Genomic DNA, 12236 nt, shown 5'->3' on the forward strand with positions numbered 1-12236 from the left:
CCTGACAGGACATGTTATCACAGGGTTACAGCCGCGGCCCTGTATGACGAACGGTGCCGATGGGGCGGCAGACGGCCAGCTGCGTACTTCGACAGGGATGGAGCCATGCTAAAAGGCGCATCACATCATGCATATGAACTGGATTGAATGGCGATCAGTGTCGTTTTAGACGTGATCGGGCGCTGTTGTATGTAGCGCATTGACAGTTTACTCGCTTCTGTCAAACTTTCCACCGCCTGGGTAGACAACTTTTGCCGTCAGACAGCCTTCTCATCAGCCTTACTCTCACCGTAATGGCTAAAAATCAGAGCTTATGGTTACACCAGCGGCACAATAAGCCCCACCACTGTCCAACTCTCACAAACAGGAAGGGATTAGCAGTTTGGCTGTGGAATGCCGAGGAGATTGCTCATGTAAAGCGCCATTTTGCCCGCTCGCCTACAGTAATAAGCGATTATGAGCCATGCTAGCCACATATTATAAGGTCAGACCAATCAGACGAGGAAGAGGTGTTCACAGTAACATCGCCTGTATTGTTCTCCGTAGTGCCTGTTATAGCCACAATTATCCACACCACACAATGCAAAACACAATGCTGCTGACGTGTACACTAGTGTTCAGTTTACAAGAAAACATTTACAAGACACTTCCCACAAATCGCCACACGGGTTTTCCGCAAATAGCAATTTAGTGTTTTCCGGTATACTAACAATGTAAACGAAGAAAAGAGAAAAAAGCGAAAAGAAATGTTTGGAACAAACACTAATTCCAGAAAATATTATGAACCTCTACTCATTGCCACAAAAAGAATTGGCAACAAACAGATGTGACTCACCAGTTCTCAGCAGAGCGTGAAAACTGCCCCGTCCACCAAACAAACAATGGGCAGCAGGGTTCCCAATGTCACACGATGCGAGTCCTCCATTGAAGACATTCAGTTACACTTGCACAGCGACAAAGCAATGACTATGGCAAGAGCTCCTCACTTGGCGCTGATCACGAGTCAGTAGCGGGAACAGTAACAAGCCTCGTACAATACGGCTGCAACTTGCAAATGGAAATTTGTACAGCAAGTTCTATCAACCTGCAGAAAATCAGCGAGCTCAATTAGCGACTTAAGTCAACGGAATGGTAAACGCCTTATCAACGGCGCAACAACTCAGGTAGGGCATCGCTGACAGAGGTCGGTGGCCGCAGTTTATATCAAGCCAACAGAGCACGACGTCCAAAAATCACCACCTTCACAGCCAAGTGGCAGCCCTCCGCCACTCTAGACAACATCGGCCGACCCCGGTAACACCGGGACACCTGAACCTAACCCACTCTCCCTCCGACAGACCTATCAGGGTGTCTCGGCCGTCACCTTGCTGTCCCGGTACACGCGTCCGTCCAGCGTCACCGCCTCGCACACCTCCTCGAAGGCGCGCCGCAGCTCGAAGCAGAGCCGCTCGTTGGCGGGCAGCGTGTGCCGCAGCGCCGCCGCTGGCTCCTCGTCGTCGTCCGGCCGGCAGTCGTCGCCGCCGTCGGGCTGTCCGCCCTTCTGGCCGTCGTGCCGTATGACCAGGTGGTGGCTGGGTCCGGCCAGCGCCGTGTGACTGGCGCTGACACGTCCCAGCTGCAGCAGGAGAGCCGTCACGTCCTCGGCCAGTGGCGGCAGCGCGCGCACCAGACGCACCAGGGCGGGCAGGGCGGGCAGGAAGGCGCGCGGCCGCTCTGTCCATGGCAGCACTGCGGGCGCGGACACAGCGGGTAGTGAGGCGGCACACAGGGACGGGACACGGGGTACGACACGACAGGGCTGCGACATGGCCATCGGCCAGCGGTCTGTGGCGTCACTGATGTAACTGCGTCCCCTCAGGTGACTCTCGAGGTTAACACCATAGGAAAAATATGTGAAAGCAAAGAACAGAACAAATAAAACAAATATTAAAAACTGTACAACATATACTATACAGTGAATCTTGAAAATTCAAGCAAGACCAAAGCAACAACTATTTGGGACAAAAGTCAAAGGATAAGTGCTAGGGGTAAAAGGCGATGAAGTATCAAAGTATGCTACCCACAAAAGATGTAGGCAAAGATGTTAACGCACATCAATACTGCGCAATGCACCTACATTATCGGCTTCATAGTTTTAGTGGCAATGAAACTGGGCGAGTATTATAGTGCAAAACCGCTAACCATAAAACTAAAAAGACATGCTGGGCAAATCAGACAAGTGAGCGCACAGCACTGACAATCCCCAGCTATTTGCACTGAGCACTGTGCATGCAGTTTACAGATCACGTCATGCAGTTCTCCGCGTTAGTACGGTAACCTGCCGATCCTGTGCTAAGCCCCTAAATCACGGAGCAATAAAGCAGTAAAACTCAGGAGACTTACCAAATATTAGCGAAGTCTCAACCTTGTGTCAAAACGAAGCGCATGATGCAATATGTAAATTGCCTTTCCGTAGTCTAGGATTTGCGAGAAGGAATAAGGAAAACGCGCGTCTCGTATTCGATAATGGTAGCGCGAGTAATTACAAGGCTCAATCCTTCGCACTGATGGACTGTATTCGACAACCCGGCAGTGCACCCCAAAAGTGAAACGGCGCTGTGTGGTAAAACTCCGCTGAAAACAAGCCAGCTGTTCACGAGAAACGACAGCAAGCGACAACCAGTATCAGTGCGAGCTTAGGTTTTCAGCAAAACTTACATACCATTAGAGACGCAAGGGGAGCATCGAAACTCACGTCAAAGGGTTGTTTTTCAGCTTTAACGTGCCGTTTGCGATGTCTCAATAAACTGCACTGGAAGCGGGCGGAGCTCCCGATTAAGGCAACAAGCTGAAGTCACCTGCTCGTCGTTAGCCGTTAGGGACAGAGTCGAATACCTCCAGCATTGAGCAGCAATTCCAGCAGTGCCGATAATTTCGATTTACACTTCATCGCCACCTCCCCGTGGAAGATGAACTTTCGAACGATAAACAATCCGCAAATCCGACTGTTTACTTTCACGGGGCTTTCGTTAGTGTCACAGAATTACGAAGCCACAGGAATTCCAAGGATATCCAAGGTGGATGGACTCCGAAAGTAGCAGACTGGCCACACACGTAAGATAAAAAGCTAAAGAAAACACAGCACCAGCGCCCCAATAATTAGCAGAGTATGCATCCACCTCATTCATTATGATGGTTATCTACGGGCAAAAATAGCAAAGCATTCGCAATCACCGTCGACCACTAGGTCTGCAGCTCTGGCACTATCGCAGCATGCGGTTTCAGTCAGCTTCTAACAAAAGTGCATACATTTCGAGTGGAGCAGGTTTTAGATATCGCCCAGCTCCCCAATTAAGATCCAAAGTCATGAGCGACCGGGTTCCGAGGGACATTCTAGACTACCTCAACCACGAGTAAGCACAGGAGTATCGAAACAACCCCAATGCCGAAAAGGCTGATGAGCGGGCAGGGGCAGGGGAGGCGGACCCGTCTTCTACCAAATGCTATGACCAGACGGCCAATGTTATGACCAATGTTATGACTATTATGTTAAGATCTTCTAGTAGCAAGACAACCGGGCGAACTCACCTTCAAGCAGCGTGGTGAGAGTGTTGATGACCAGCCGGCCGGTGCTAAAGCAGCGCGGAATGGGGAACTGTAGCGCCAGGTGGGAGGCCAGCTCGGCCGCGAAAATCTGCTTCTCCAGGTCGGGCTGAGACAGCAGCTCGGGCATGAAGTCGAGGCAGATGTGCATGGACGGCACGCCGGCCACCAAAACGGGCAACGCCTCGGCGGGGTAACCCTGAGAGCGGAGGGGAGGGAGGTCACGGTCAGCAGGGGCAAAACAGGTGACACCAGGATATCGATGACAGAATACAGGACAGAGGGACGCATAATAAATGACACCGGGGCACGGAATATATGACGGTGGGACACAGCATCTTTTCAACACCAAGCAAACTCTTCATCACAACTGTACAACTCCAGCCCCTCACTCCCAACCCCTTCCATTTAGGAGGATCGTTCCCTCCCGGTGCGACGGGTCACCCTCACCTGAAAGTGGACCAGCTTGGCCAGCATGGGGTTATCGATGAAGGCCTGGTGGAGGAAGGTGCAGACCAGGCAGCGGACCTCCTGGAGCAGCTGGGCTCCTCCCGGCGCGCGCCGGTCCTCCTCTGTCTCCAGACAGACCTCGATGAGCAGCTGGAGGGCGGCCGAGTCCTGCGCCAGCACCAGTGCGCTGCGCAGCTCCTCCCGCTCCGCGTCAGACGGCTGGCCGCTGCGACAGGAGACGGAGGGTGAGAGACAGACAGACACAGAAAGCAGGCAGGGGCAAGTAGCAGCTCCTCCCGCTCCGCGTCAGACGGCTGGCCGCTGTGACAGGGGACAGAGGGAAGTGAGGGTGCTGACTGCTGGACCAGGGAGGAGAGCAGGAAGGCCATTGATAACGATACGTAAACGGGCGAAAGACGTCGCGGACAAAGTTTAAGAACTCCCGAGAGCTTGCAAAGCTACGTTCACTGCATTGCGCGGGCTAAAAAGTTACTGACAATGACGCCAATGTTAACCCAATGCTCCTTTGACTCATAACCTCATGCTACTACCCCCACTCCTCTCCTGACCCCTCCCACACTCCCCACGTACGGCTGAGCGGGCAGCGGTGACGGGTGGTCGAGCAGGTGCCTCTTGAGCTGAGCGCGCGACGCCGACAGGTGGACCAGCAGCAGCTCCAGCACGATCTCCAGCAGCGGCGGCGCGCGCAGCACGGCCGGCTGGCAGCGCAGCACGTGCAGCGGGTCCTGCGCCAGCTCCTGGCCCGTCAGCGGCCGCGGCGGCACCGGCGCAGAGTCGTCCCGGCGCAGAGCGTTCACGGTGAGCGCCCAGAGCCGGTGCGGGAACACCAGGCTGAGGCGGGCCCACAGCTGCCGGAACTGCTGCTGCAGCTGGCGGGACACGCCCGGCCGCAGCAGCCGACTGGCGCGCGACACCAGCGGCTGCGCCAGCTGCCACAGCTGCGGGGTGGGGAGGCGCAGCAGGCGCGGCAGCAGCCGGCCGGCGGCGGCCGAGGTCTCTGGCAGACCGTCCAGAGCTGTCGGAGAACGGGGGACGGGGGTTAGCTACACAACGGACAGACACAGCGGACAAGCGCCTAAGGGTCAGCTAAACATGAGATATTAGGCAGGTATGGCGCATATGTTTATTAAAAAATTCATCCGTATATAGCCTAGAATAAGATGTATTTGAGCACAACAATGGAAATACGGTCTCACAACGTCCCGGAATATAAGCGAGTAGCCCGATTTACGTCATTCCTTTGTTTTGGAATTGAACACACAGATATGATCCAAGGCAACTGATAACAGTGATAACTCAGAAAGCGACGACTGATTGAATACCGATAACCGTGCTCAAACTGACATATGAATGCTACGGCAGCCCACCCTGCCCTCTTTATCTCCACCCCAATGGCGCAATCCCTCGTCAGTCTCCCTGCTACCCGCAGCCCAGCGATGCCCGGCCCACCACCGATTCTCAGTCCCCACCTGTCTCGATGTGCCGGGTGAGGTCGGGCACCGGTCGGAGCGGCGCGCTGTGGTCCTCCTCCGGCAGGGCGGCCAGCCAGTGAGACACCAGACACAGCTCGGGACAGTGTGTGGTGAGCAGCGCTAGCAGCGGGCCGAACAGACCGCCGTAGTCGGCCTGCCGCCGCTGCGCCAGCCGCAGCAGGTACAGCACCGGCAGCTGCGTGATGAGGGTGGGGCGGTAGGCGATGGGCGCGCGGCCCTGCGCCGCCAGCTGCCGGCCGCCGGCCAGCCGCCGCTCCTCGTGCCGCAGCAGGTAGTAGAGCAGCAGCAGCTGGGCGGTGGCCGGCTCCACGGGGTCGGCGCCGCCCGCAGCCCCGCTCCCACCGCTGCCGCCGCCCGCCGGCCGCGGGAAACAGGAGACGGAGAACACGGCGGCAATCTGCTCCTCCGCGATCGGCTGATTCGTGTGCTCCGCCTGGGGGAGAGGGGAGGGGGGCGCTCGTGAGCTGCTCTGCAGTGGAGTCTGAGCGAGGTAATTGAACTCTGGAGGCAATACAGTTCACACCCGAACACATATCGATAGAAAGAACCTCGTGGTCCTACTCCGGTCACGCCAACAATGAACGCAGGTTTCAAGATCGATAAACGGTATGAACTCTGCCGAGTCGACAAAGCCGCCGTTTGCTAGAGTTTAAGATACTGAGAGGCCAACGTTATAGGATAGATGTATAGAGGACGCCACCAAAGCAACTCCACATTACTCGACAATCGTTGCTGCGTGCGCTGATCAGTTTAAGCGTCATACACCTAATGCTCCGGTATCCCCACACTACGTACCAGGTGGGGCCGCTGAGTGGTATCCAGCATCGACTTCACGTAGAGGTCGATCAGCGACGGCAGGACGGGATGAAGCGGGGTCTTGCTCTGACATATTTGTCTGGAAACAGAGGAACATCACGACATCAAACTCTAGTAAGCTCTCCTAAGCTCAGACAAACACGTCCTAAAAAGGAAGAATCTGAATTTTTGAAACCGATGACAAATAAACGTTGGAAATAGAAGACACAATACATATTAAATTGCATGTCAGTAAAGCGTCAAAATTCCGATCTTCAAAATAACGCTATTAATTCACTTGTTACCACAAAAATAGCCAACATAATTAATTTGAGTCGTATGTCAAACCCCTTGTAATGTTAACACTGCAGTCCTTTCCCGCTTCGCGCCGGGCCGTCTCCGTCCCACCCCTGTCCGGTCGCGCCGGAGGCCGGCGGCGGTCCACACACCTGAAGATCCAGTCATTGATGGGCACACGGTGTTTGGTGAAGGCGCGGCTCTTTAGCAGCTGGTAGATGCAGTGTACGGGCAGGGTGCCCGGGATGTCAGCGCTGAGTGAGGGCGTCACCTTGACCTTGACCGCGTGAGCCGTCACCACCTGGGAAGACAGGGGAGCAATCAGTCACCGTTTGGGAGCAGGGAAAGAAATCAGTCGCCATCTGGGAAAGACAATGGAGTCAAGCCACTTTTTGCAGAGATGTGTGTTATCAGTCGAAACCCAATTAATAGTTATTGAGAGGGATGAGAATATGAGGAGATTCAAGACGGAAGAGCAGTCACCACTTACGACACAGGAATAAGTTACCGCCCCGGAAAAAGGCAATTCAGTACTCTTTGTTTTTTTGCTTGTTTGTTTATTCAGTATATTGCCAACGGGATAAGGCCTCCCACTAATAGGCAGTCATCCGTATAAAACAATAAATACAAGTCGTAAACAGGATATTACACCACAGGCATGATCACACTTTTCATCACCACGGACCTATTGTCATGAAAAAGGTCAACATGGTGACATCGGGCTATAAAATCATTGGCAAGTCGGGGCTCTCCTGGAAACATAACAATTCATCCCGGATAGTAGGACCATTGTGGCCTCCCACCTGGTCGGTGAAGACGTCGTGTGTGAAGATGTGTTTGATGCGGGACAGGTTCACCAGCCGGTGGTTCATCTTCATCCCGAGCGTGTTGTTGACCAGGTCGGTGATGGCCGTCAGGTTACCGGCGTGGAAATGGATGGCGAGCAGGAGCAGCGTCTCGCCGAACGAGGCTGACTCGCCGCTCGACCTGCAGATGAGGCAGGCGGGAGCGTGAGCTATGTATGTGTGGAGGGAGGCGTCGACGGCTTCAAATACATATTACGGTCATTGTCGCACGAAATAATACGATGAAAATACATTTTATTGTACTATTATTTCTGAGCCCGCTTTACTAATAACCAATCTCATGGATAAGGAATAATTCGGACACTAGTTCTCCTTATCCACACAGCACCATCCTATTCAGCTTTACCTTACTAATCAATCAATCGAGCTGAATGATAGTACTTATAAACTGGACGAATTTCCACACCCTATGCCCTCGGTGCGTGCCGTCTCACCTCTCGAAGTAGGCCTCCTGCTGCGCCAGCCAGCCGAGCCACTCCACTGCGCGCCGCTCGTGCTCCGCGTGCATCAGCAGCGTCGGACAGCCGATCAGCGCGCACAGCGACAGCGCCACGAAGCGCACGCCGGCCGGCGTCGGCGGCGGCTGCGAGGTCAGCAGCTGCACCAGCAGGCGCACCTCCTCCTCGGTCGGTTTGAGGCCGGCCAGGCCGCGCAGGGCGCAGTACAGGCGCACAGAGGCGGCCGCGTCCACCACGCCCGAGTCCGGCAGACGCTGGTTCATCGACATCAGCAGGGTGTTCTGCAGCCTCTCCATCAGCCGCTCCCGCAGCGCCTGCAGCGTGGCCGCCGCCAGTGTGCCCTTCCGCTTCTGACCGTTACGGACAAACACCTGGAACCAGGCGCGCACGTGCTGGTTGTTGCCGAGCAGGATGCCCGATATGAACGCCACCAGATCGGCAGCGTCTCCGGTGTCAGTGGTGCGTTTGGCGCGCTCCAGCGAGAGGCCGACGGCCAGTGCCGGCAGCCGGCAGGCGTCCATGCAGAGTGCGCGCACAGCCAGCACCTGGCGCGGGTTCATCTGACAGAGCTGGCGGAGAGCCGCGCCGCGCGCCGCGCCCGCCGGAGAGTCCTCGTCCTGCTTGTCGCCGCCGGCCACCAGCGCGGCGCACACCTCGTGGAACGCGTCCGGCATGTTGGCCACCAGCCGGCCGACCAGCGCCGGGCCGTGGCGCAGTCGCAGCAGACCCTCGGCCACGTCGGCAGGCGGCAGCAGGTGCGGCAGCTCGGCCAGCGCGATCGACAGGATGTCGGCCACCTCCTCCAGGTGGATGGCGTTGTCGAGCAGCTCGGACGGCTGCACTGACCACGGCTGGACGCCATCGCGCGCCTGCGCCATCACGGCGATCACGGTGGCCAGCACCAGCTTCAGCTTCTGGATGGGCTCGCTGCGCTCAAAGTCGGGCGCGCCGGCGTCCTGGGCGGCCGGCAGGAGGACGCTGTCGGCGCCGGCACCGGCCTTGGCGCGCAGTTGCAGCTCCTTGCGCACGTCCAGCTCCAGCGGCGGGAAGTCGACCGTCAGCAGCGGCACCAGCGAGTTCACCACGTCAATGCCGGCCAGGATGCGCAGCACCACCTTCCGCTTCTCGGTGAAGTCGTGCGACTGGTCGAGCTCGATCAGACTCATGCGCACCAGACAGGGCAGCAGCGGCCGGATCTCTGCCTCGGAGCACTCGGCCAGCGCCGTCACGTTCACACTCTCCATGGCTTCAAACACCTTCGGACTGACGGGAGGCAGCGGTCCGCCGCTCATCTTGCTGCTCATTGTTACTTGTTAGTGCTCAGTTCAGTCAATATATTGGTATGACTCTTCACAGCTGAACTTTAACTTGCTTCAACCACTTGCTCGCAGCATCATCTAAGTTAGTCTACCTGTAAACTCAAAGATAATTATATGAGAAAAAACGTTGAATGCTATCAAATGGGTGAAGTAATGTCAGTAAACTACATACCTAATGGCCACTGGTCATAACATTTTTCATGTTTTCCTCATCCTTAAAATAGATGCATTACCTTATGGGCTATGGTTTTATCAATTGTCTTACATCAAAATTAGCATGGATAGAGTTCAGAACTTAGTTCAGACAATTGACAATTGTGGCCGAGGGCCTGAGACCTATACTGATAATCACTAAGCAGAACTTATTGAAAATGACATAATTAACAGTGTCTCCAGTATGCTGAGTAAATGGCTCACCCAGCCGTGACCCACTTCTTTACTTTGAGCTGAAAATTTAGCACTTCAATGCAGGTATATAATAATACTGAATCTTAATCTGGAAGGACCTCACTCCCCTCTCTCATACACATCAACAACTGAACAGTCTCTCATTCAGCAGCTGGCTGGACCAGCCAGCAGCCAGCAGGGAGCAGTACATAGTATTTTGATGCTATCACCCACATTCCATAACTTGCTGGTTGCTAGGGTGGGTGTCTACTACTCAAGCCAATGAATGACCCTAAAATCAATTATTATAGCTAAATGCATGAAGCAGCAAACCAAAATATACTGCAAGAAAAGACAGTTTTCACCAAATACGTCACCCTGGCTCAATATGATTTAGAGTTCACACTGTGATAGGTAGGCCCCATGTTCATAGGAATATCTATGTGACATTCAGCCCCCCCTCACCGCAGTATCTATCCCAGAACTCCACAGTCCACATAACACCACATCTAAAAATGAGCCTTCACCAAATTGAATTACTATTGTGTAAGTCATAGTCAGCACTGCTGAGGTGAATATTTTCTCAGGTAGGTAGCTACCTACTCACTGCTAAGATTGTGCAGATTCAATCACCTACCTACATCCAATTGTAACATTAATTGAAATGAATTATTTTGAATTATCATGAACTTGATTGATAACAACAGGTCTAATAAGGTGCCTGGTTTTTATAGCAGTTAATTTTGGAGTCTAAATGTCCCTTATTCCAGAATTGGTCAAAGAAAAGGTAATGATCAGGATCTGCACCCAAGGTCCACTTACGAGTCTGCTCAGTCAGGATCCTACACTATCAATTTGCCCATTCAATCAAATGAGCTTAGCTGATAAACAATGAATCATTCAAAGCCAGGTCATAACATAGAGGTTAATTGTTCAATTAGGTACACAAAATGTAAAAAACTCATGCTAATTGATTAATTTTTAATGAACAACTGAATGCATCTAGATTGCGAACCAGAGTTGGTTCTATTTTGTTCTGGCATGTAACAAGGCAAAAAAGGAAACAAAACATTCCAAATACTTGATGGAGACAGGGCCACTGGCCAGGGGTAGAGAATTAGGGCCCATAGGAGTTTCAAACTTTTAGCTTTTAGGGATGCTCAAATTGAGCACACCCTCACTGTCAAAAGCAACCCCAGATTTTGGAGGATTAACATAGAATAATGCTAGAATTTTCAGTAAAAATTTTCCGTTAAAATAAAACACAGTCATGCAACCAAACCAGCAAAGCTAGGAATTGCTAGGAATTCAGAATTGCATGTACTGTACTACGCAGGAAATTTACGGTGCCATCAGGACACCATGACCAATCAAAAGGGTGGCCGCTTGGGAGAGCCAGGAGAGGAGGCCTCAGCGTTTGATGTAGCGCAACCAACTGCCGGCACTGAATTACCCTAAAATAATAATACAAATCTAACAAGTAATTGCCTACCACTACAGAGCCTTATCATTCACAAGCAACAGGAATTAGAAATAGATGAGTACAGAATGCCACAAATTGTGCTGCGATCTCAAGATACACATGCCATTAGGACGCCTCAAGACGAAAAAAACGGTAAACCCTGATCAGTAAAAATCTTGTAATCCCTGTAATAATCTTGAAAAACTTATTTTGATTTGTAGTCGCCGTGAAAAAAAAAACTTATACCCCGCGTTCGATGTCTCTCGGACGGCGAAGATTCTACGCCGTCCGGCCAATCACGTTTCATAACCGCAGCCGAGCCCCCGATGACCTTGGACGGGATTGGCCGGACGGCAAAGAATCTTTGTCGTCGGGGAGACATCGAACGCCGCCATAGTCACCTCTCACCAGCCCTGCGTTCGATGTCTCTCGGGCGGCAAAGATTCTACGTCGTCCGGCCCGTCCGGCCAATCCCGTTCAAGGTCAGCGGGGGCTTGGCTGCCGTTATGGGAACGTGATTGGCCCAGGGGGAGGCACTCGCCTTGGCCGTATATGGGCCAGAATGTCTAACGATTTCCGCCATGTTGTGTATACCAAAGTCTTGAAAAGTTGATCACTGCAATCAAACTGCAAGCATGAAGCAGCAGCACTTTTGAGTAGTGTACCCAAGATACCTATAAGAAACAGGTAGGTCCGATGTTTTGAGTAAAGCCCAGTAAAGCCCTGGTGACGTCACTGACATTTCTTATATGGAGAATTTCGCCCATAAGGAAAATATTTTACATACGGAAATTTGTATTTCATTAGGAAAAAATACATTCTTTAAATTTCATCATGAAACTTATATAATTTAATTAAAAAACTTGAAATCCTTTGAGTGCTTGTCCCAACCCCTGCTATACCTTTGGTCACGTGACTTCCATGATAAACTTTGCGTTTTGCAATGTTATGACTTAAACAGAAGCAATAAATGTTACAAGCGTATTATTTATGATGTTTTAGGCAACAATCGTGTAATAACATCCTTGAATTATATACATTCTGCTTAAAAGAGGTCACGTGATGTTACCAGATTGTGCTCGGACAGCATCTTCTTGAACTTCGAT

At 52.6% G+C, this 12236-nt stretch overlaps 1 protein-coding gene across 1 annotated transcript; it reads right to left on the bottom strand.

The window, feature by feature from the left end:
* Window positions 1-512: 512 nt before the first annotated feature.
* LOC122363928 (integrator complex subunit 2-like) lies at window positions 513-11331 on the bottom strand. The gene is made up of 10 exons (XM_043333773.1): window positions 11290-11331; window positions 7939-9373; window positions 7442-7625; window positions 6791-6939; window positions 6342-6441; window positions 5523-5979; window positions 4624-5068; window positions 4033-4258; window positions 3568-3781; window positions 513-1728 (listed from the first exon to the last, which is right to left on the bottom strand). The coding sequence occupies exons 2-10, from the start codon at window positions 9264-9266 to the stop codon at window positions 1343-1345; spliced, it is 3489 nt and encodes a 1162-aa protein (XP_043189708.1). The 5' UTR covers window positions 9267-9373; window positions 11290-11331; the 3' UTR covers window positions 513-1342.
* Window positions 11332-12236: the final 905 nt, after the last annotated feature.

Source organism: Amphibalanus amphitrite, unplaced genomic scaffold (assembly GCF_019059575.1).
Source record: "Amphibalanus amphitrite isolate SeventyFive unplaced genomic scaffold, NRLGWU_Aamphi_draft 000647F_arrow, whole genome shotgun sequence".
NCBI classification, from domain to species: Eukaryota; Metazoa; Arthropoda; class Thecostraca; order Balanomorpha; family Balanidae; genus Amphibalanus; species Amphibalanus amphitrite.